Genomic DNA, 22434 nt, shown 5'->3' on the forward strand with positions numbered 1-22434 from the left:
TCATGCCAAATATCCAGCCTGCTCACAGCATGCCACACAGAAACCAGGATTGGTCACACCGGGCGGCATATGTATACTCTTCATTCATCCAATCACGGTCACCATGCGTTCACATCAGCATCACTTTATCTTTTGCTAAACTGATTTAAACCCAGCGTGTTGTACTGTTGTAGTACATCTAACTCACGGTTTATTGAGTTGTGTTTTCTGAGAAGCCCTGCTGCTGTTATACCGAGATGCTATTTGATTATCTGCGGCCTGCCTGTCAGTCTGAGTGACTCTCACCTTTGACCGCTGTTTGATAAGATATTTTTACCCTCAGGACTGCGGCTGACTCAATTTATTCTATTTCTCGGTAAACTGTAGACACTAGTATGTGGAGTCCGTGTTTATGTTGGCGATTTTAGAGTAACTGGAACTGGCAGTAATGATCAGATCATGTTCAGAGCTCTTTTTTTTTTTTTGCACCAGTCCTCACCTCTACAATTACACAAATGGACCCAGCACATGTGAGACATCGTGGTCATGCTGACTTTGCAGCTTGTTATTAATAATTGAGTCCAGTTCGGTGTGACTGCCAGCTGATTACAACTGTTGGTCTCACAGAACTATATTATAATTTTGATATTACTTTATCTGCTTTTTTGACAATTTGAATGATCAATAGAAGAAAAATGTGAAGCCAACATCAAATAACAGTCTCAATGTGCCATCTCTTGGGATGCTGCCACAATGTGTATCCTACAAAATTTGGCTCACATGCAAAATCAAGTAATACCAGGACCAGAATCACTGATATTGATACTGATACTTTTTTACTATTAAGAGTGTCTAATGTAGCATTATGTAGAGAAGAGCAGTTTGTGCGCTGCTGGCATCATTTTGGAGGTTAATGTATTCTGAACACATTTTTCATTACCGCTGAGTGATTTGCCAAACATTACTTTGACTTTTGACTTCATTATTTTTTTACTATTCTCTCTTAACTACTTAATCGTGTTCAAGTTCCTACGCAGGAAAGTTTCAGTGGTGTATAACTGTATCTTTATTGTTTGTATTCTCTGAACTCACGAGATCATAGCTGCATGCAGGCACACAACAGCAGCAGCAGCAGAGAAGGAAGAAGAGTGCAGCGTCATGTGCCTACAACGTGATCTAACATGAGACGGAAGACATTTTTTTTATATCAATCCTTGATATTAAAAGCAAGATTTAGTTTAGGAAGTGTTGATACTTTAGGTATTGTAAAAGAAATCTGCAGCTTTACATGGTTTTATACTCAGCATTATGTATGCTGAAATCATCACAACTCCAGCAGTCACTAAAGGGTTCGACGCTGTTTGTATGATTTAGTACTTTATTAACACATAACTCATTGGAGGAAGTTTTTACAGCACAAAGAGAAGAATGTCCCTAATAAACAAATATTACTGGTGCTGCATTCAAAATGTTTCGGGTTGCAGACCCAAGCTCCTGGATTTAGTTTCTTATAAAACTAAGAATGATAATGTGACACTATTGATTTCTCCAAGTAAATTCTTGTATTTGTGCCACATCAGAGGTCAGAGAACAGGCTCAGCTACAGAAGAGCGCCCTTAAAGCCTGCTTTGCTCGAGGAAAAATACGGCACTGGGGGGGGGGGTGCTCGCTCACATGAGACCATAAAGGCAAGACTGCATGGTGGATGGACAGTCGACTTAATCACTTCCTGCCCTAATGCCCTAAACCAGAGACCTTTCCGTTTTGGTTAACTAGATTTAAACAGATGAGGGATGAAAACAGCCTCAGTTGAGAGGAAACACGGGCAGATACCGTTTTATCAGTCAGACTCTGATTGTTGTATCGCATCAGTTGTAATGGAATCAAATCAATAAAATAATGATAATCACTTACATAATGCTCGAGGTGAGTAACACCTCAGATAAGGTCTCGAAGAAGAAGGCGTTCAGATTATGTAATCTTTCAATACAATCAATGGTAGTTCAGAAGTTGTAGGAAGTAATTATATCATTGATCAGCATGGATTTGATTGTTCTGAGCGATTACATCAGATTTCATGCAATTTCAGCGTGTAATCAGGAATAGATTGGGTTTTAAATTAAACTTCCCGAGTCTCATTGTCGACACGTGATACGAGGAGGACACATACTTGGTTTACGTTTGGCACGGAGTGGAGTCAAATCTGCAACACAAGCACAAACAGCAAATATTAAATAAAGACACACAAATATATTAAAAAAAAAAGTGGGATTTATGATGTCCCGTGGATTTCATACTCTCACGTAGCAGCGCAGTCATAAAAGCCTCTTTGTCTGTTAACACAAGGGAGATACTTTTGGCGAAAAGCAGCAGTGATTTTAAAGATTAGGTCTGGACCCCTTGGCTACAGGACTAAAATGGATGCAGGAAAATTATGAGGAAATTTTGTTATCCGGAGCGGCTGACTGTCATACTGCCAAAAGCTGCGAGACACTTCGGTGTAAAAATAGGGTGCAGGTGTGCACTTTTTTGGGGGGTTATGAGCAAGGCAAGGAAGCCCGACAAAAGAGCATAATTTATTACACAAGACTGCATATTGTAAAAATGCTTTTAATAAAAAATGAGTGCGGTAGAAAAGCAAACAATTTTCTGAGAGCGTTTCAGACGAGGCAGCACTTAAGAAAATGAATTTGCTGGATGACTGTAACGTGGGAAGATTAGTGACAAGAGTTCCCGCTTTCGTGGACATTTACCCAGCAAATATTAGCTTGAAAACTGCAAAAAAATGGACTTCTGCTTGCTTGTCAAAGGTCTGTTTTATGTTGTTATCTTTTAAAGAGGTGTGTGTGTGAGAAATAGTATGTCTATTAGTCTGTTCAATCCTGACCTGACAAAATAAAGGTCTTTATGGTGGCTATAAAGCTGCCCTATGTACCCACATACACACACATACATACACTTTAAGAGAGTCACTGATAAGCCTTTCACATGGTGGATAGAAAGATTCCACAACAACGAGGCTGACAGACACAAGAATATCTGTCTCACACACACACACACACACACGTCCAACAGTATCTCACACACACTTTCTCACACAGTGTACTGACAAATTCTTGCAGCTTACTGTGCATCCTTCCACCTCTACTCCCTTACTCTTTCTGCCTCCTCCCTGTCATACTCCCTCCATCTTTCTGTCTTTCCAAACATCTCTCTCTCTTTATCTCAACCTTTTTTCCCACTCCACCTTTTTTTTTTTTTTTTTTTTTTTTGCTAGCTGTTGTTGTCATGGTGACGGGATGAGAACCAGACAGGCACTTCAACTTTTAACAACACGGGAGGTTGTACTGACTTCCATCTTTTTTTGGCAGGCTTCACTCGCTCTTGTCTTTAAGTGGCCTCTTCTCGCACATCTGTTTGACTTGTTTCATCTCCCTCAACCTTTTAGTCTCTCTCTCTCTCTCTCTATGAATCTGTTATGTTTTCTGCTTTGCCTCGCTGCGTGTCTCTCTTTCATGATTAACTGCCCTAATTTGTTGACTGTGTTTTTGGCTGGAGTTATCCAAGAACCTACAACATTAAAATTTGATGAATGACAAAAAGAAATGAGCTGAATTTCTTTCTAAGTATGCATCTCATTTAACTCCCGTCTCTGCCTCCTTAATTCATATACAGCCAAACTAACCCTCTCAGCTGATATAGTACAAGCCAAGCCAAGTAGTTAATTCTAGTTAAACCAATAGTGGAAATGAGCTTAGTCAAGGATATGCTGTTAGTGTCTGACAGCAATAGCATGCCAGGTTTTCTTTGCTCTGTTTGTGCCTCCGTCTTCATCAAGACCCTCCAAACATTTAGCCACACTAGCAGCGTGGCTGTGGGAATGACAACTAGAGCTGCCACTAGCGTTTATTTTCCTTACCGATTAATCTACGGATTTCACAATTTATCTATTAGTTTCGGTCTATAAAACATCAGAAACTATTAAAGAAAAGTCACAAAAATGAATCACATTTCTATCAGTGTCAGCTGTACTTTCTGTTAATTAGCAAAGGTTAGCAGGCTAACATGCAAAACTAAGACTAATACCTGCTAAACATCACCATGTTAGCATTGTCGCTGTGAGTTATGTGATGTTTGCATTTAGCATTCGCCACTCTTGGTCTTGTTATTTTCTCCTTCCACTTCTCTAACACCCTTTCTTCCTCTGTCTTGAATCGGTCCTGTTTTATAGTCACTCGGAGGGCATAACGGTTGTTGGTGCGCAGATGCTGTGTTCATGACTGTGACTGAATACTGTCAGCGAGCTGTGAGTCTGTAAAACATCAAGTGACAACTACTGTGTGTCTGCTTTAGTTTTATTTCATTCCCGGCGTCGCTGCTCCGCTCCGCTCGGTTTGGCTCGGCTGTCTTCTCCTGACCGCTGCTCTGCTCTGATTTATTCTGTGCTGTGTGAGAAACCTTTTAACACTATTACTTCAAACTCCCTTACACACTTATTTAACTTGTTCTTAAGCAATTCCTGCCTCCAGATAACTAATGTTGTCCACTTCCTGGTTGGATCAGATCTGACATTCTGCTGAAGTCTGCCAAAATGTTTCAGCCAGCCTCTTATAATACTTGTACTTTCCATGATGATGGGAGCTCTCTGATGGGTATGCGACCCATACACAAGCATCCATCAACGTGCAGTATCAAAAGGACTCATAATAATCCTTTAAGAATCTAAATCAAATTTACTGGATATAGCCGGCCAACTGATTATGCTTAGATACAGCCTAATAATCTGTTGCAATGACTAATTTCCTTTTACTCCAAATGAACTGATTTCCTGGAAGCTCTATCAGGGGTTTAGGCAGAAAATTAATGCAGCCATCTCTGGTAAGAGGATAAAGCATAAGAAAAAGCAAAAGGCAGATGAAGAGGAGAAGAAGCGGGAGCAGGGGGGGGGGGGGGATTAAAAGGAGGAGGAAGACTACAGTACAGTACAGTACGTGATGTGAGGAAGAGAGGGGCGAGCACATTTATTTGCGCAACATGCAGACCACCGTAACGGAGGTTAGGGGGGAAAAACGGGGGGAAAAAAAAGGGAGAGGGTGCATCTGAGGACAGAGAGGGAGGCTCAAAAAAAGAAGTAAAAGAAAGTGGGGGTATGTAGGGGCTGCGGAACTGCGGGGTAGGTGGGGGTATAGAGCCCTGATGGTGGGGCGGTTTCCTGAGGAAATACCAGAGACTCTCAGACACGAGATACTGACTGCAGTCTAGCTCAACACGTTTATATTCACACTGTATTAGGATAGCTTATAGGAACCAACCTCACGGAGAAAAGGAAAACCAACGTGTATATAATTTACATGGATGAATGCCTTTTGGACTTATTAAAGTAGACAAATGAGCTTATGTAATGTTTAGATGCAACCGCAAACACGCTGCCTAATTACATGCTGAATAACATCAGGACACCATAAAGTCAATGGAGTTTAATCCAGTTAATCAAACATTAGACTAGAGGTGGAGAGTAAAAATCAATAAACTTAAGCTGTGATCCTTAGAATGGAGGATGTCTGACAGACCTGCACAGCTCACTGTCCTCCTCAAACTGCCTTTGAGCAAGGCATTAGACCCATAACTGAGTGAATTTAATGTGTGCGAAACAAACAATATCAAGAGCTAAAATTCTGCAGCTCACTTTCCGACAAAAGGTCCTAAAACGTGTCCTGCATTTTTTAAATTCCACAAAGATGAAAATAATTCTATTTTTTGACAGGATGTTGGAGCCTCTTTGCCACCGGTGCACTGATCAACAATTTCCCTGCCAAATTCCTCCATAGAGACAGTGAAGGGCATAAAACCCATCAAAGCACACTTGTGCCTTTGAAGTGATATGATGAGGATGATGAAGACGGGGAGGGGGGGGTGACAAACATCAAACACCCACCATGTTGGGAAAAAGATAAAACATTTGTCCAGAAAAAGAGTGCAGACAAGTACAATTTTTTTACATCGTAGGACAAATATTATTGCAACTTTTTTCTTTGTATTTTAACACTTAGCTTAGCGGTCTGAGAGCGGACGCGGACATTAAAGCGGTGGAGTGGGACAGGTGTGTCGTCTGTGATCGTCTCTTGACCGTAGATCAAATGAAAAGCCCGGCCTTTCTAGTGTGAATGAACACGCTGTAAAAACATACTACCCTTTGATGTGACATATTTTTTGCTCCTCTAGCCTGGTGTCACAACACAAAGGGATCACAGCCTACAGTAGTCTGTTAGCTAACTCGCAATAACTTAACAAGCCGTGACTTGGCTGTATCAGCTTGGCACAGCCCCGCTGCGACTAACTGTGATGGAGTGTTGTTTTCATCTCTTAATCACTTCAGGAAATCAAAGCAAATCAAAATGCCTCTCCCTCTTAGCTTCACCCCTGTGTCCGCTCCTTGTATTTGACATCTAACTGAGAGGCGTTTATCACTTAAATACATTCATTTTACCCACTGCGGCTTTAGTATACGCTGGATACCTTTAGAACCAGCACTGGCTTTGTCTAGCTCACACTGTGTCCAGCCAGGTTTTCAGAATATGTTTGAAGAGCAACAGAGACTCTCAACCCGACACACCTTGGCACAATCAAACACTGGGAACACAAAGCATTTAAGAAGTGAACATCTTGTATTGATTGTATCTTAAAAAAAAAAGCAGATGCTGAACAGTTTCAATTTGTTTTCGCAGAACAAACCTTAAGTCCCTTATTCCCCCCTGGATAAGCTTCGGGGGCCATGTGTGTTGTAATTTAAGCCCAGCTGTGCCTCCCTCCTTTGTGTCAGGACCTGACACGGGGTTGAAGCGGTCAGTCAGTATTCAAGGGGGGGCAGCTTTTATCAACTCGCCGACCCAGCTTGCAGAGCTGTCATCGGCTGTCAGACTCACACTTACAGACTCGAACACGAGGCAGGGATTTTAGAGCGTGAACAAAAAAAAAAAAGGGAATATTTCAATGTTTTTGCATTTCTTAAGACTGAAATAGCATGGAAATGCAATCAGGAAGAGTTGACACACAGATGCAGCAGAATGAAAGAAGGAAACTTGGCAGAGAGAGCTGAATGGGAGAAAGAAAAACAAAAGGATGAATTAAGCAGCCCTGAACGCATCTCTTCCCCTCTCTCTCTGCTCCCTCCTCATCTCTTCACCAGCGTTCTCTCTCTCTCTCCCCATGGTGCATCACTCTCTCCCTTTTGTCTGTGTTTTTTTGTGAATCTCTCACAAATACCACAGTTGTGCAAACCTTGACAGCTAAAAGGAAAACAGTCATCCTGTCTGATTAAGGTCATTTCTGCTCTTTTGTTACTCTATCAATGCAGGTGAACAGCTGCAACTGGAGGCAGAGCTGCCTCCAATCACTTGTTCCCGAGGAAGCCGTGTCACTCTGCGAGGGGTGAAGCTGCTTCTACGTAACTGTTGTCGGACGAGGAGAATTAATGAAGATGGAACAGTGTAAATAAAGGTTAAGCCATTACTATACCAGTGGTTGTATATTCATTTAAAGATCCCAAAGAGCAACAACATGACACGCTGAGTGAAACGTTTTAAATTTGTTCCGTCAACTGTGAACCTACTGAGTGAGGAAATATGAGGAGTGCTTAACAAGCAGAGAGAGAGAGAGAGGTGGAAATAAACAATTAAGACCTCTTAAAGAGCAGCAGTGAGGCAGTGAAAAGACAGCTGCTCATTACAGCACAATTTAGTCACTTTATGTAGCTTTATGACGAAACTGAATGATTATAATGTTACATTTGTCTCATACTAGGAAATCTTAAAAACTGCTCTACATATTTCAATGAAATATGGTGCAAAGGAGGGAAAAAAGGAGGAAGAGCTGGTTAGTTTTTGATGCAGATCGCACCTCCGTGTGGCCATTTAAAAAGCACTTTTCACACCTCAACTGTGAAAGCGATGGAGCTAAAACAATTGAATTATCTGATTAGTCAATGAACCGTCAGTCAGCCACAATTTTGATAACTGATTAATGGTTACTGTAGTTAAATCAAGCAAACAGTGTATTTATTCTGGTTCCAGCTTTTCAAATATAAAGATTTGTTGCATGGTTCTTTATTATCTATGATTTAATTGGGTTTTTGGACTGTTAGACTGTTAGAAGATGTCTCCTTGGTCCCTCTGAACTTATAGATTGAAAAATCTAAAAATAATCAACAGGTTAAACTATACTGAAAAGGCCAGGCCATGATGACTTTACACTACAGATGTGCCAACACTATTCTCCACCAATCCTGCAGCTGCTATCCAATCAACAGTTAACTCAACTCGACATAAACTGCGATAATTCCTGCCCACATTGTGCAATCCCTACCAAATATAAAATGACATATCGACATATATCCGAGTGATCCCACAAAGTTTTACGGCATTTTGCCAAACAGGCGATGCAACAGCAGCTTGAAAAATGTGAACGGCTGTAAGTCAGGGGTCATAAGTTGCACTCACTTAAAATTGAATGAATTGCACAATTCATCTTTGCATAACACCACCAGAACGTTCCCAGGATTTAGGTATTTTACGGCAAATCGGAAACTCAGATGCAGATTTAGAAGATTTTCAATTTGGCAAATGTAGTGGATTATGCAGCCTTAACGGAGGTATCAGTTGCAAACGGCTGGAGGAAATAACGATCATATGATAAGATAATAAGATGCCCTGGAGAAAGCAGCAGCTTTTCTTGAGCTGGACAATAAACACTGTGATTGCTGGTATGAAAATCTTTACTCAAATACCAGTTAATGCTTTTGATACGAAGAAATCCGCTCAACTGTGTGCGTTCGTGTTTGTGTATATCTCTTGTTAGAGGTGTGTGAGTGTATGTTTTTCACCTGCAGCGACTGCTACCACCACTGTGTGACACCATGTCGTATCGGTCACGGTTGAATTCACACACAGACACACTGCTCGCACGCGTACACAAACACACACACACACACACACGTACGCGCTTGCTGCGCTCACGAGGGCGACTGTCATGAGGGTGACATCACGGGGTAGCATCTGACCTACACACACACACACACGCACGCACACACACACTCCCCCTGTTTGTCCGCCTCCTTCTGTTTGCCTTTGTCTTTGTCTCCATATCACCGTTTCTCTTTAAAGCCCATTCCCCCCCTCGTTAGTCTTCATTCGCTGCATCACTCTTTCCCCCCTTCTCCCTCCATCTCTCTCCACTCAGAAGTAGGGCACGGTGGCTCGACTGTGATGCGATGCAGCTGCAAGCGGTGAGAGAGAGAGACAGAGAGAGAGAGAGGGACACATAGGGGAAAACACAGGAGGGAGGAAGAGAAGCAGGAAGATAGTGCACACAGTGATGTGTGTGCAGGCGGTTTAATATCTCTGTTTTAACACACACACACACATGCACCCACGCCCACTGCACAGGCCACAAATTCATCAGATCATTTTATTACTTAGTAACACTGTTTAATCATTAATCTAACATACTTAGTTTAAGAATCTACAATAAATTACATCAAAATCAGTTTCTTGCGCTAGAATGAAAACTGGAACAAGCAAGTAAATAATCTAATTTACTCCCCCCCACAAAACACAACAGGGAGAAGTCTGAATTCTGCCTCTATTGACTGAAGACTTCCTTTCACTGCAGCTAATCCATATCACGCTCTAAATAAAACCGTTTGAGCTCAGTTAAAGTCAACAGACGTCATGTAAAGGATCAATATGCCAACCTGATACAGTTACAATGTTTAAAAAAATGTTATATTGTCCCCAAAAAAACATGTCTGTGGTGAAGAGATTGTGTTTATCTTTGTAATAATAGAGTAGCAAATAATAACACGGTTGTGCAATTAGTTGTACAGTGTGTGCGAGTGTAGCATCAAAACTGAGCTGTACATTCACCCAAAAATCTAAATGAACCCGCTACAGCTGCTACAGAACAATGAGAGACAAATAGCTGCTTAAAGCTGTAATCAAACCACAAGCTGCATTGGTAATTATCTGCCAGAGATCTTTTAATTTTATATGAACTGAAGCATAGCAGCCAGTTTCCACTCCATATCGTTGTCATCTTGTGGAAAATTTGGGGGCCTTCGGTCTTTAATTGATCTGTTTCAATGTTCCTTTCACTGACCGCTGATGTTGTGTAACAACACGTGTTAGATAACATCAGTTGCTCGAAAAACACTCATCCAGAAAAAAAAAAAAGTTGTTGTGGTTGTGGTCGAGGTATCGGGCTAATCTGTGCCACATGGTCATGGCCCTTGTGGAGCCATTCTAGCGTTGTGGCTCAAAGGATGACGATGTTGGTCTGTCAGTAAGTCACGTCTTTGGTCCGGACTTAAATATTCGAACAACTATTAGGTGGATTGTTATGAAATTTTGCACAGAGATTCATGGTCCCCAGAGGATGAATCCTATTGACTTTGGTGATCCTCTGACTTTTCCTCAAGTGGCATCGGCAGGTTTGTTTTAAAGTAACATTCTTTGACAACTATTGGCTGGATTGCCATGAAATTTGGGACAAACATTCATGGTGCCCAGAGGATGAATCCCAAAGACTTTAGTGATCCCCTGACAATACATTGGTTGATGACTAAACATTTACAAAACTACTGACACTCCCCTCAGCCTCAGGTGTACTTTTTTTTAGTGCTAATTAACATATGTTAGCATGCTAACATGTTAACTAAGATGGTGAACATGGTAAACATCACACCTGATAAACATCAACATGCTGATGTTAGCATTTAGCACAAAGAACTGTTTTGCTGAAGTACAGCCTCACATTACCCTTCTTTAACTTTCAGGCTGTTCAATTTAAATGCTGAGGCAACACAGCGAGAACTAATGACAGACGCTTCAGGTGGTTCTCCAAACATACTCGAAATGAAGAAATTACTACTTTATCAAACTGTTAATCATAACGTATGGTGTCGTGAGATATCAATCAAACATAATTAATACAAGTTGAGAACATAACTTTAAGTTTAGTACTCAGAATCGGACGTTATGCATCACCTCAAAGATGATCAGTTAAGCAATGAGAGCTGAATTACACAGCTGGAATTCAGCTGACCTCGACTGATACTCTACAAATGTAACCACATATACAATAATGAGCTGCACACAAAGACAACTCACTGATCACACTGTCACACACATACAAACACTTATCGTCCATCTAGTGCGACACACAGTCACGGATGTAGTTGTGCACACACACTGACAGAAGGCACACACACACACACACACACACACACACACACACACACACACGTATAATCGAACACTGCATGCATACAGATCCTCCCGACAGACAGCACCACTGAGTACATCAATCCGATTCGCTTCTCCAACAACACACACCCACGCATGGAGACACTTACTGATTTTCTCCTCGGCTTGGGAGAAAGGAAAGCAGCACAGCTGACCCATGGCGCCTCCTTCCCTCTCCTCCTGTTCCCCCTCTTCCCTGTTGTTCCCCCCTTTTTTTTCCTCTCTGCCCCTTGTTCTAAGACAGACAGATGGAGCGAGAGAGTCCTGCTTCTGTCTCTCCCACTCTTTCTCTTGTCTCCCCGTTTCTGTCACTCTTTCTCCTCCCTAGAAGGACAGGCGGATCGGCGAGGATGGAGGCAATAAAAAAAAATAAAACCCTCCCTTTCCCTGCATGCAGCCCGAAGAAGCCGGGGTAAGGCGGCAGACGATGAAAAAAAATGAACGAGTGGCTCCTTGCTCTCGCTCTACTTTGCACTGACAGGGAGGAGGGGTGTGTGCGTGTGTGTATCAGGGAGAGAGAGAGAGAAAACGAGAGAGAGAGAGAGAGAGAGAGAGAGGAAACGGGAGAGCTGGTGTGTGTGTGTGTGTAGGAGACAAAAAGGCAAAAAGAGTGTAGTTTTTAATAAAAATACAAATTAGTGTGTGAAGTGGGGAAAGCAGAGGAGGGGTATGTGTGTGCATAAGATACAAAGCGTGTGTGTTTATATGAGTGTGACTGAAAGGGGACAGAGGAGGAGGAGGAGGAGGAGGAGGGGTGTATTGTGCGAGCAAGCTTGATTAAGTGTGTATTTACGAAAGAGACAGACCGAGTACGCTCAAGAGAGTGGAAAGTGTGTGGAAGAGGAAAAGGGAGCGGTGTATACAAGGAGACCACAGACACTAGTGTGTGTGTGTGTGTGTGTGTGAGTGTGTGTGTGTTTGTGTGGAGGGGGAGGGGGGCTGCAAGCTCCACCTCCCCTCGTCACTGTAGCTTGAATAATGGTTGTTGAATAGCCGGGAGCTGCTGCCTGCTACTGCATGTATCTGTGTTATTTATGAGACATGTGACGGTATTTTGTGGGGGGTAAAATATTCCTGAGAGAAAAGAAAAAAATTGATTAAATTCATTCGTACAAATAGGTCAAACACAGGGTTGAGCAAAGATTATGGTTGAAGCGATGGTCAGGTGTGAAAATGAACATCACAGGATGAGGAATTATGGAGACATAAGGAGATTATGAGAAGTTTAACATTTATATTCAATGTATTTCACATTATCTTCAACGTTACAGTCATTCAAGAAAACGCAGCAGATGTAATGGATAATAGAAACTGACTAATACTCTCCTAACTATGTAACTGTGGTTTTTGACTGTTTGTAGCTTGTAAATAAAAGTAATTATGCCTAAAAATGTGTGTTGTATAAGTTATTTATAATAACGAAATGATTACTTTTATTATTCAAACTGAAAATAACTTAATAAATTTAACTTTGAAAATCATTTAAATCACTTAGCAAACCAAAATGCCAAACAAGGTAAGTATTTGGTTTTTCCCATGTTTTTATATCCTAATAAACTACGGTGCATATATATCTTTTCAATTTTAACTTTTTGACAGACAAAAACATACAACTGAAGACATCACACATTTTTGTTCATTTTACAGACTAAATGGTTAATCGTTAATGAAAATGATTAGCAGTTGGAACACAAATAATTGTAAGTGTATTCAGAGAATTATTCATTTGATAGTTTCTATTATCTGTTGATAGCTCACCCTTTGCTAAATGTAGTCTTGCCTTTGATAGAGGAATTCCCAAGTGGAACAGCAGGATCAGAGTCAGGGCTGATACCTGGCAGATATCAAAAACTGTAATAGACGCGCACATCCAATAAACTTCAAACAGGTGCTAGACCAAAGAAACAATGCACAAAAAGAAAAATGAGAGTCTAGTGGATGTCTATTAAACTGAATCGAAGGGAGCTACAGTGTGCAGACTTTCATCTTTCTATCTATCTGGCAGATATCATTCATTTGTTGATCCTTATTTGGTCGGGCTACATCACCTGACCAACAGGCCTCATGACACTTTCATAAAACACTGGAACAGCAAAGTGTTATGAGTGAGTAAACATCTACATAAGCCCATAAATGACCACATTGGTTTCCTGGTTGGGTTTTCTCAGTTTCATCATTGTTTTTTATGTATTACCATGCCTCAATTGATGCAGTGTTGGTAGTATCACCTGAATACTGTATTTGCATAATGAGTAGCTGACCAGACTTTCTTGCTCTCTCAGCTCAGCATCAGCACTACACTCAGATGTAATGACCTCAAACAAGCGCTCACAGTCGGAGTTCAGTATCGTCTGGCTGCACGATTTGCAAAATATGGTTGTAAACTGTATTCTGACAAAAGAAAAGGCAAAACTAGAAATAAAGCCTCACAATTATACGCCTCCGCCAACCTGTCAAGTTGCAGTTTACACCCATGTCTGTCCAGACTCATAATATTTGTAGTGAAGACTTTGAAGGAATTTAATAAAGGTATTAAGTGTATTTACCACGTATGTGTTCACATGTTTGGCCAATAAAGATGATTTTGATCGAACACAAAGTTGCAGCCATGACAGTAGACGATGATTCAGATATGGATGTTGCTGCAAAGCTACAAATAAGGCTACAAATTCTAAAACGAGGAAGCTTCACACACATCTTCAACCCGGCAGCACAGAAGATCAATACAATCACCAGAGTTTCAAGGTGGGAACCCAAGATAAGTGTCACCAATTCAGTATCCGACCAAATGTGAAATATGGTCACAATCTCCCCTTCTGTCCTCCTGTTCCTGAGTTATGATGCTGGATAATGGCCAGAAAAATGTTTTTGCAGAACATTACGATGTCACAGTGAAGTTGACCTTTGACCTTTTGGTTTCCGGCCATCCGGAGGCATAAAAAAGTTTTGCTTTTTCCATCTCCTGCTGTTGCATTGATTCTACTATTGGCGAAACTGAGTCACAGTATGACAGCAACCTGACAACAGAAAGCTAAAACAGACCATAAGATTACTAAAAAAGCAACAAAAGCAGTGTAGCTGAGTTTTATGGGACAGAAAAGAGAAAGGAGCAGATTTTTTCTTGGAAAACGTACTTGAGTAAGAGTGAAAAGGATGCTGCATTAAAACTACACTTAGAAACACCAATTATTCTAAAAAGTTACTTAAGCATATCCCTCAACCTGTGCTCTGCAACTGCCAGCAACCTTGTTAGCATTTCCCGAGGTCAAGACTGGTCTAATACATCGTCAACTTTGTTAAACGTACAAGCACTATTCGTTATTCGAATGAATTATCAAGTGCATTTTGTAAAGGAGGTCACATTTGGCCATATTCAAGGCATAAAAAAAGCTGTTTGTACATTTAAGAACATAATCTGGAGTTGCTCAGTGGCCACTGGAGCAGTTGAGGTTAAGAGCCTTGCTAATGAGGGAGGGGCAAGCGCTGCTTCTTCACTTTCCCCACCCATATCATCCTGTCAGTCCGGGAAATTGAACGGGCAACCCTCCGGTTACAAGCTCACTTCTCTAACCTTTAGGCCACCACTGCATGGGTGAACGTGTAGTGCTGCATGAAACGATGAGGATGCAGGTAAGAAGGTGATTAGAGGCACTGCTTTTCAACCAGAGGGCCTTGGTTCAAGCCCTCTCCCCGGTCCTCTTCAGCAGCTCTGCTGATGAGCCCTTGAGTAAAACAATGAGTCTCTACCAGTACCAAGGATGCTTTTTTGGTAGCTGCATGTGTACAACCCTACAGAGAGGAGGCCTAATTAAAAACACATCTCTCTACTCTACTCTGCAGGATTAATGAAGGATTATAAACAAGGGGTAAGGGGATGTGCGCGTGGATAGCAGGGGAAATGTAAAAGCAAACACACACACACACTACTAAACCACATACATTGTGCTGCATTATGCACTAAGCTCAGCTGCATGAGTACACAGTGGTGTGATTGTTGTCCTGTCTCAAACAGCAGCATTCAGCTCACAGCTGCCACTTCACACACAAAACGCTTTGCTCGTTCACACATACACATGGACATGCAGCTGTGATGACTGCTATCGGAGGGGCTTAAGTGTTGTTATTGATGAGGCCCAATTACTATTGAGTATCAGTTCTGCTGTATAAAACCTGTACGTGCACGTGAACACACACGTCATCTTTGCATGCACACAGACATAATCTAAGTGATTTGTTCATTTTAATGGTAAACAGAAAGCAGGTTATCATCATCATTCAAACGCAAAAATCAAGGCCAGGCTTTGATAAACATACTGTAATTTCTGGATACTACAATTCTCCTGTACATACTGCTTTTCTACTGGTTCAACTATAAAACATCTGTTATTATATGGACTATTTAACATGGAATAAATTTATATTATATGCTGTAACATGCAAGTTGTGAGCACCTCTCAAGGCCACATTAAATACACTTTCATTCAAGCACCATAATACAAAGAGAGAGAGAGAGAGAGAGAGAGAGAGAGAGAGAGAGAGAGAGAAAGAGAGAGCAACAGAAAACTCTAACAGTGTTGACTCTGTTCAGCTGAAGGTCAACTCATGGTGCCTCAGTTCTTAGTCACAAGACAGGTTATGCACACAAAGGAAAAAAGATGACTGCATGGTGCAGATAACAGGAACTACAGTCTCCTTTAGAGATATGGCTGACTCTTTATCACAATACTCTCATGAATAATTAACTATGGATATACTAACATACACATAATGCACACACTATTATGCAAAAGCACAACAAGCACATGCATGAGTTATGTTAAACTTATGACCTGTATTTCAGTTTCAGCTCCACATCTACACAAATGAAACCAGGGATTATATCTGTCCGTCATCACTATACACAATGAAAGTCATTTTAATTGCTAGTATAACAAATCACTCCCAATCAAACCACTGCACATAGGTGTTCATTGTTTTGGTGGCCTTGCTATCAACTCCTCGAAATGTCGTTAACAACTGCTCAATGCTCCCCTGTTCTTCTTTTATTTTCTTTTTCTCAGTCAGAAAAAGGACTCACTTCTGTGCGGTTGACAATTGTTTGTCACAGAGATGTAAATTTTCCATATAGATCTTCTCTGGCTGTCGCCTGAAAAGGGAATAAGCCTGCCATTTGGCTGGATTTCCACCGTACAAATTCAAGCACACTTAATCCAAGTGGCAAAGAAAAACATTATTTATATGCATGACACATTTCGGGCAGGATTCACTGCAAAGCTAACTCGGCTAAGATTTGTAGTCCACAGTGAGGTGGTTCCATTGTTGGGAGTTTTGTGGAGCTCAGCGACAGGTGTGTTTGTAAAATAGCGACTAGGAATGACACTTGTATTATAAGTGTTGTTGCTGCAGCTTTGTGTGGACATGTGTGGTTTAAAAAGCTTGTCGTCTCACACACACAATGTGAACACTATAAGCTTCATGCTGTTCATTGGTTTATTGTATAAAATCAATTTTTTGAATGTAAAACTGCATTGTCACATGTGTTCATGCTCCGTCATTGTTCACTCTCACTCCGGATGAACAAACTGACATTTAGTTACTTTCTGGGTGGGACGTGACTGCACTGTGTTATTTTTATGTGCTCATCCGGGCAGTTCAAGTTGTTAAAGCTTCTCTGGTTCAGTTTGTAACTGCAGTTTCAGTTCAGTGCTGTGGATTTCTAATACTTAGACATTTAGAGATTGTTTGCATTATTTACATAGCCTTCTTAATGGTGTTATTTAATAACTTAACTGTGGCATTTGCATCAGAAAAGAGTAAATTATGGTCACTTTTGAGTTGTAACTTCTACTTTGCACATAACATAACATAAAGACTTACAATTTACACAAATAGATCATGTTTCCTCATACCACTGGTTGCTATTCAAGGTTTGATTTTTCATTTGTTAATAACAAAAGTAACTCAACATTTCCTGGCTAATTATTTTCTCTTAAAAATGTTTGACAGAGCGGATCTAAATAAATGTTCCAAATGTTCAACACTGGAATAAAATGTTTAGAGCAAAGTCAGACAGAGAAACAGATGGAAACAGATGGATTTTTTTGAGGGAGGGGGGGTTGGTGGTGGTTTGGGTTGATTCTCATCACATCTGACACAGAAAACCAGAGGGACGATTCTCCCTTTCTAAACCCCCGTCCAATCTTCCTCTGTCTGTTGTTGTACTCTACTATTATTCCCTCTCTCTTTCTTTCCATCTATAGCCGTCTGACTCCTTCATTGCTTGACCTTTGTCGGCCTCCTTTGCCCTCCTTTTAATATCAGATTTCAAATCTCTCTTCTGTTTAATGTCACCTTCATTCAGACTCTCGATTTTCTCTCGTGGTCTGTCTGGCCACCCTTACAGCTCTCCTCATCGTTGCTATCTCCTCTATTTAATTCTATTGCTTCTGTTAGTCTGTTCTCCTTTCCTTTGTCCCTCTCTGTTATTCCTTTCTCTCTCTCTCCATACTCATTCATCATTCTTGTTTAATCTCACTCGCTCCTTGCTTTATCCTCTTCGATCTCTCCCTCACTTATCCTTCCATCCTCGTATCTGCTCAGTCACTGTTGCTTTAGTTTTCCTTTCCCTCTCACTCTCGTCTCTGGCCCATCCTTCTGTCCTTTCTTTTCTCATCTGCTTAATCTCGCTCCAGCCCCTGTTCTATCCTCTTAACATTCACTACTGCAAGCACTAAGTTCTCAGGTGCTTATTCTTTGCTGCGCTCATTGCAGATTTAGATACGAGCATGAGATTACATACTAGCTCAGTGCTACATCTATACAACAAGTTATTATGCTTCACTGTGCTTGTGTCACTAAAGCCCCGGCAGGGTCTTCTTGCTACATCTTCAGGACCCTACAGATGGTCCAAAAAATCCTTCACACTGCCTCAATCAAGTAGTTTCGAAAAGAGTATAATTCTTCAGACTACAAAATAATTTCGTCTTTTGAAAAATACACGTTAAGATTTGTCGTCTTTCTTGACCTGTGTGAGGTATGTAAGTAATCACGAAGGAGGTGCCACCATCAACATCATTCTTCTTTCGCTTCACCATGTTTTACAGTTGGGCAGAGAAGAGCATTCTGCGCTCTCATTTGTCACAGAGCACGTTGTAGAAGTTGTCAAAGCGGGCAAGAGAAGGCAAACGAATTGTGTCTTCCAATATGACACACTGCTTCAGATAAAATGAACAACTGTCATGCTCATTTTTGTTCTCAATGACCCACATCTGTCAGGTCATTATGCTTATATCATGTAGTCTGATTCTGGCACAATGTGAGACAACTTGCTCGAGGCGGTCAAAGTCTCAAAAACTCAAATGTAAGGGAGCTTTAGACAGCAAAACACCCGACAACAGGCCCACCAATGCTACTGTAGAGAGTTCTTATTGTTGCAACTCACATTTAAATCAAGGGTTTTAATTTTTTTTCTAAGAATAGCTGCCCTTCCTGTTGGATTACCATTAATATTTCCATCAAAGAGCACTTTATTCATTTGTGTAATTATGCTCTGAAATGCCTTTCAGGCTATGAAATTACTTCAACCTCAAGTGTGTTAAAATGCCATGCTAATATGACCAAACAAACTTTGGCAATGCTTCTGCGGTGAGATGCATATATGCAACGCTGCAACAAAGGCCTTATTCAGATACTTGCCGTCTTTGTAATGAATCAGAAATTTAGATGATTAGAGGGAAGAGGCAGAGAGAGTGAAAGGGAGACGAGGGAGCGGCAGATGCTGGAGGGATTTCAGAGTCTATTCAATACAATTAATTATTAGGAACAAAAGCCAGTAGTGATGTGCCAATCTTTTCATGATGACGCCTTAAAACAATACCAGATAGAGCCCTCAAAATACTTGAGGCTCACTGATTTTGGTTTTTATTGTTTTCATGCTCCTTTGGATCCAAATGTTGTTGTGTTTCCTGCTGCAAGAAGACACAGATCAGCACTGTTAGCAATAAAAGAGTTCCTCATGTAACGATGACAGCTCAGAAAATACCTCTGGTTATGTACCGTGAAGAGATGAATGGGAAGAAAATGCAAATGAGTTGCTGAGTCTCAACAAAAAATTGTGTTTGTGCTGCAAATGGTGTTTTTAAAACAGTTTCTCCCCCTGGATTTTTGTATAATTGATTTTTTAAATCCAATTTTCCCCTGTAATGAAAGAAATGTCTGTCATATTCAGCATAGAAGGCAAACCAGTTATTTTTTTTCAGTATTTTTAGTAAAAAATAGAGTAGATTTATCTTTAGATGTTCTTTTTTGTACTACTGTAGGTGTATAAAAACACTCCAAACCACAACCCATGTTCATAGTTCAAATAAGAAAACAGGACGCTTTCAAAGTGCTGTTTCACTGTTGAAACTGACAGCATTTTCCATGCTCTAGTGTACTGTATATATATATTTTGAGTAAATCTCCAACAAAACTTGACAGTGTCTGCCACTTTTTTTACACAATATTTCCCATTCAAGCATCAATAATCCTTCAATGTGTTGCAGTTTCCTGTTTCAATATGTCTCCAGAGAGAAATTAGCCCACTTAGATGCAAATTAGCGAATCGCGTCATCTGGCACTATTGGCTGGCGACTGGATAACGAGCACTGCCAAAGACTCAATATATGGGAAAAAGTAGAGCAGCACAGCCTGTAGGAAAGTGAGCAACCTTATCTCAATAAAATGCCAACAGGTCATGGAGCAACGAACCGTCTTCATCTGTCCATGTGTGCACACCGTTTGAGTGCATTTGTGTCGGCGTATGTTTGAGTCTGTGAGTTCCTGTATTCAGGTATTTATGCCTGCATGTGATTCTGTATGTGTGTCTGTGGGTTTGACTGTGTTCTACTGTAAATACCAACAGGGCATGACAGGAGCTTTACCTATCAGTCTACTGAGAGAGTATTATCACCACTTTACAGGTCGACTGGAAATGTCACACTGACAATTTGTTTGTGTGTGTGAGAGCACAAACAGTTAAGGATGTGTTTCTAAAGCCGTGACATTTTGGAACTTCACTCTAAACTCTTTTGGTCTGTCGACACTTGCTGCAAACTCGCTCTTCACTGGAAAACAACATTTAAGGCTAACTGAAAGGGGTCCAGTATAAATTTCATCCTTCAAAATTTTCCCAACAAGAACCTTCTGAGGTGAGGTGACGAGTGACGAGGAGACTTGTCACCACAGCATGGACCCATTATCTATCTCTCACACACACTTCTATTATTATCTCCATTTCCAACAGAGCAGTCTGTGGAGAGAGAATGAGATGAGACTTGAGTGTGTTTACCAGCGACCTACTTTTGCCATCAGTCCAAAGGGAAGTGGACAGGCCATCATAATATTTTTGCCTTTCATCTTTAGTATTTAGCCCAGAGGACAGAAAAAAAGAAAGATTTTAAAGCAGGGCAGAGAATGACGTGATAAAATAATCCTAATTTATGAGCTCGAACAAATTGTCGGTGAAATGTTTGAGCTTCACCGTGCAGAATGAGGGTACTGTACGTGTTGTGTTTGGGAAATTGTGATGATATTTTTTCACTATTTTTTGACATTTCATTAACTAAACAATGAACCGATTGATCTAGAAAATAATTGGCAAACTAATCGCTAATGAAAATAATCCTATTCCCATTTGTTCCGTATATCCTGGCTACCTCCCCCTTCCCCGCATACAAACACATCCTACTGGGTTGTGTATCACAGGCTCTGTTGTGGATTATGTTGTACTGTGGATTATGGGATTAACACACACACACACACACACACACACACACATATATATATATGCACACACACACAATCAGAAACTGACCTCGGTGGACTAACAGAAAAAGCACACTGAGTCTCGGTGGCACCCTGTGAGTAACGGGGATGCAGAGTGAGATAAACCTGACATGAATCCGTTTAAACAGTTGCCATCGCTTTCTCTTAATACAGCTTGATAGGATAATATCATGTAAAGCAGCGGTATTCAACTCAGTGGTATTATGTAGAAGAGATATACCAACCGACCACTTTAAATATATTCTAAGCAAAACAATTATGTTTATTTAATATTTTATAAGCAATTTAGCTACCAGACTTTATTGAAAATAAACAGAATGAAATAACGATTGTAATTTTAATTATTCATGTTATTAGCAGTTTTCTCTTAATTGAATCTGAATTCTTTATTCCCCACTGCATCGCCGTCTACACAGAGCAATGAGACTGCTTTGTGCCGGCTCAGTTTCCTACAGAGAGCGTGATTCCACCCAATCTCTCATTGCTTTATATAATAGAGATTTACAGCTGTAGTACAGATGCCGGCCATAGTTAAACCATATGTTTTTAGATTGATAAATTTCCTACCTTCACTGCTGCTTTTTTCCATTCATGCTGGCACACTGCAAAAAAAATTGACTTGACGTTTTCTTCACCATACAAAAATTTTTCTCTCATTTTTGTCAAAGTTTTACTATCGCTGCATGAGTCCCTGAAAGAAGAGACTCTTTTAAAAGTTCTTTCTTATTGGTGCGTTTAAATGCTTTATGGAAAAATAGGGAAAAAAGCATTCATCGATCTAAGAACAACTATATGCTTTGGAAAGAATCTATGCTAGTTTCTTGGTATACTCAGTCGTTTCCCATAAAAGTGGCAGTTGTGACTCTATATGTCCTGCTAACTTTTCTCTCTGCAGCTCCGTTATTGAGAATCCAGAGGTTCAGATTGGGTCAAATGAGGCCTTGTGTATAGTGACGGTTATCAGGGAAACCTCTGTCAGCCTCCTACTGCTTTAGAAATAAACATCATTTCTACATGAAGTTTGTTTGTGAGTCTGAACGAAAGTAAACACAGGAAGTACATGCCTTTAGGTTCGAATAAAGCAGAATTTTCCTTTAATAATGATCAGTTACTGTCACCCGACTTATCCACATCTATAGCAGGCGACTTGTGCAGAACATCTGGCACTACAAGTTTCTTGTCATGCTGTCTTTTTTGTGTTGTAAATACTAGTTCGTTTAACTGATGAAACATGTTTAGGTCTTAGTTCAACACAGGTGGCCGTGTGCCTTAAACTGCCACTCCTCTAAAAGATACTAAGTGCTGGCTCGAAGAAAAATCCCATGAAGAATAT

The 22434-nt window shown here is 40.7% G+C and overlaps 1 protein-coding gene across 3 annotated transcripts in view; it reads right to left on the minus strand.

The window, feature by feature from the left end:
- LOC121882573 (A-kinase anchor protein 7-like) overlaps positions 1 to 22434 on the minus strand; it is a 43614-nt gene that overhangs the window by 5912 nt on the left and 15268 nt on the right. The window contains exon 10 of one of the 3 annotated variants that reach the window (XM_042390920.1): positions 1385 to 2182. The exons of the other annotated variants lie outside the window; for them this stretch is intronic. Coding sequence (XP_042246854.1) covers positions 2115 to 2182 — 68 coding nt within the window. The 3' untranslated portion in view covers positions 1385 to 2114. Of the gene's footprint in view, positions 1 to 1384; positions 2183 to 22434 lie in introns of those variants that run through there. 3 annotated transcript variants of the gene reach the window in all.

Source organism: Thunnus maccoyii, chromosome 17 (assembly GCF_910596095.1).
Source record: "Thunnus maccoyii chromosome 17, fThuMac1.1, whole genome shotgun sequence".
NCBI lineage: Eukaryota > Metazoa > Chordata > Actinopteri > Scombriformes > Scombridae > Thunnus > Thunnus maccoyii.